General features: G+C 36.2%; 1 protein-coding gene across 1 annotated transcript in view; it reads left to right on the plus strand.

The window, feature by feature from the left end:
* Positions 1 to 211, plus strand: part of LOC119597074 (pro-resilin-like) — an 889-nt gene extending 678 nt beyond the window's left edge. The window contains exon 3 of the mRNA XM_037946533.1: positions 1 to 211. This exon is cut by the window's left edge and continues 205 nt beyond it. Coding sequence (XP_037802461.1) covers positions 1 to 113 — 113 coding nt within the window. The 3' untranslated portion in view covers positions 114 to 211.
* The last annotated feature ends 1,682 nt before the right edge of the window (positions 212 to 1,893 follow it).

The raw sequence follows: 1,893 nt of genomic DNA on the forward strand, positions 1-1,893 counted from the left end.
CTGAGGTCAACTACGAGGGCGAGGCTCGATTCCCCGACTCCTACGAGTCTGCTTCCTTCGAGTCCCGCGAATACAGGCCACGATACTTCTATGACTCCAATGAGTCTAAGTAAAGACTCCAACTTCATCGAACCTCGGGATATGAAGGCTTTTCAGACACATTTTATTTATATATTTATGTACAAAATTAATAAATTTGCAATATGAAACATGTTTTGTTACATTTACAACATACCACGATAACGCATTCCCTTAGAAGAAGTAATCAGTATATTATACAATGTTTCAATAACATTTACGTTTTTTTATGAAATAGAGGTAACCCGCATGCCTTTCCTGCAGCGATATCTATCTATCTATCTATCTATCTATCTATCTATATATATATATATATATATGCGACCATTCTTCCACTGCAAAAGAAAAAATAATATAGAAGATACGCATTTAACCGTCCTAAATAGGACTCCATACTCCAAATGAGAAAGTATACAGGACAATTTGAACATATTCAAAGATTGCTTCTTACAATCACAAGAAAATATGCAGGATATCTTAGGCAAGGGAATTGATATTTTTTGGAAGGAACCCCGATAACAATGAAGTCATCGGATAAGAAAGTTGGGTCGTAGATTGGAACATAGAAAGTAAGAGCTTGTGAAATTTTAATTACTTTCTACATGTAAGTTGGATGCCTGTCTCATAAACGTAGCATAAATATTAGATTATATAGCTCAGTATTTACTGCATACTGCCATTCATAAATAGCTATATATGTCTATGTGGTCTGTATTGTTTATACTTGTGCGTTCCGTGTACGTATTTGCGCGTGTGAGTGGTTTTGCGCGTGTATCTATGTTGGCGGGTGCATACTTATGCGGCGAAGCATCCAGCATAATGGCCACCTTTAAGAAGCTATGTTTGCAGTTAACTGGTAATTGAATGTAAACCTTTTCACGTGGATGGGTTGACGGTGTAGTAGCGCGGCAGGCATGAGTACGTGGGAAGTGTGTTCTCTCGTGATGACTCAGTATCATCTATTGTTGCATATGCATAAAACAAAATGTGTACTTTGTTTCGTTTCTTAAAAGGAATGTTGATACCCAACTCCACGCTAGAAAAAAAACATACATATATAAATAAATAGATAAATAGGTATACATACATGTATATACATTCATAAATTCTTTTAGCAGCCTTATTCGTGAAGGACTTGACATGGCGGAGGAGGCGAAGATCTTGTTTTGGCAACAAACATACACACTAGCCTAAATATAACTGATTTAATTTCTGACGACACCTATAATGTAGGTTTAGCAATGGGGCAAATGAAGCAGTCAATTGCAAATTCCAACTCATCGCGCAGGGTTACGCATCCTTTAAATATTAGCTTTACTGTGCGAGAAACTATAGCAATGAAATACAGAATGTCTTTTTAATAGCAAGGTCAAGGGTACCTTCTCCTGGCAGACCCGTTGTCTACGTGAGGTTGCGTGTAACCGGAGATGCACGTGGTATAGGCGTGTCCCTTCGCCAAATTACTGTGAGACTCAAACCATATTAATATCTAGCAATAATTACTAACGGTATTGATGGTACAGCGAATATTACACACGAAATCCTATCGGTGTACGCAAAACTATTAGAATTACTTTTTACCTTTTTCTTATAAACTTGCTACTATGTTCATGTGATTTAGGTTTTACTTATGTTTGATCTGGCTTTGCCTTTTTGTGCTGTTTCAGTGTATTGTCTTTTAGCTTTGTGACAAGATGGCATTTAATGACGTTTTAAAATGTATTTATTCTTTTGCTTTAACGACTTTATTGTCATATTTTAATGAATTGTAATGTAAATTATTGTATGATAACCTTATGGATTGCTTGTATACGG

This window comes from Penaeus monodon, chromosome 38 (assembly GCF_015228065.2).
Source record: "Penaeus monodon isolate SGIC_2016 chromosome 38, NSTDA_Pmon_1, whole genome shotgun sequence".
Lineage (NCBI taxonomy): Eukaryota > Metazoa > Arthropoda > Malacostraca > Decapoda > Penaeidae > Penaeus > Penaeus monodon.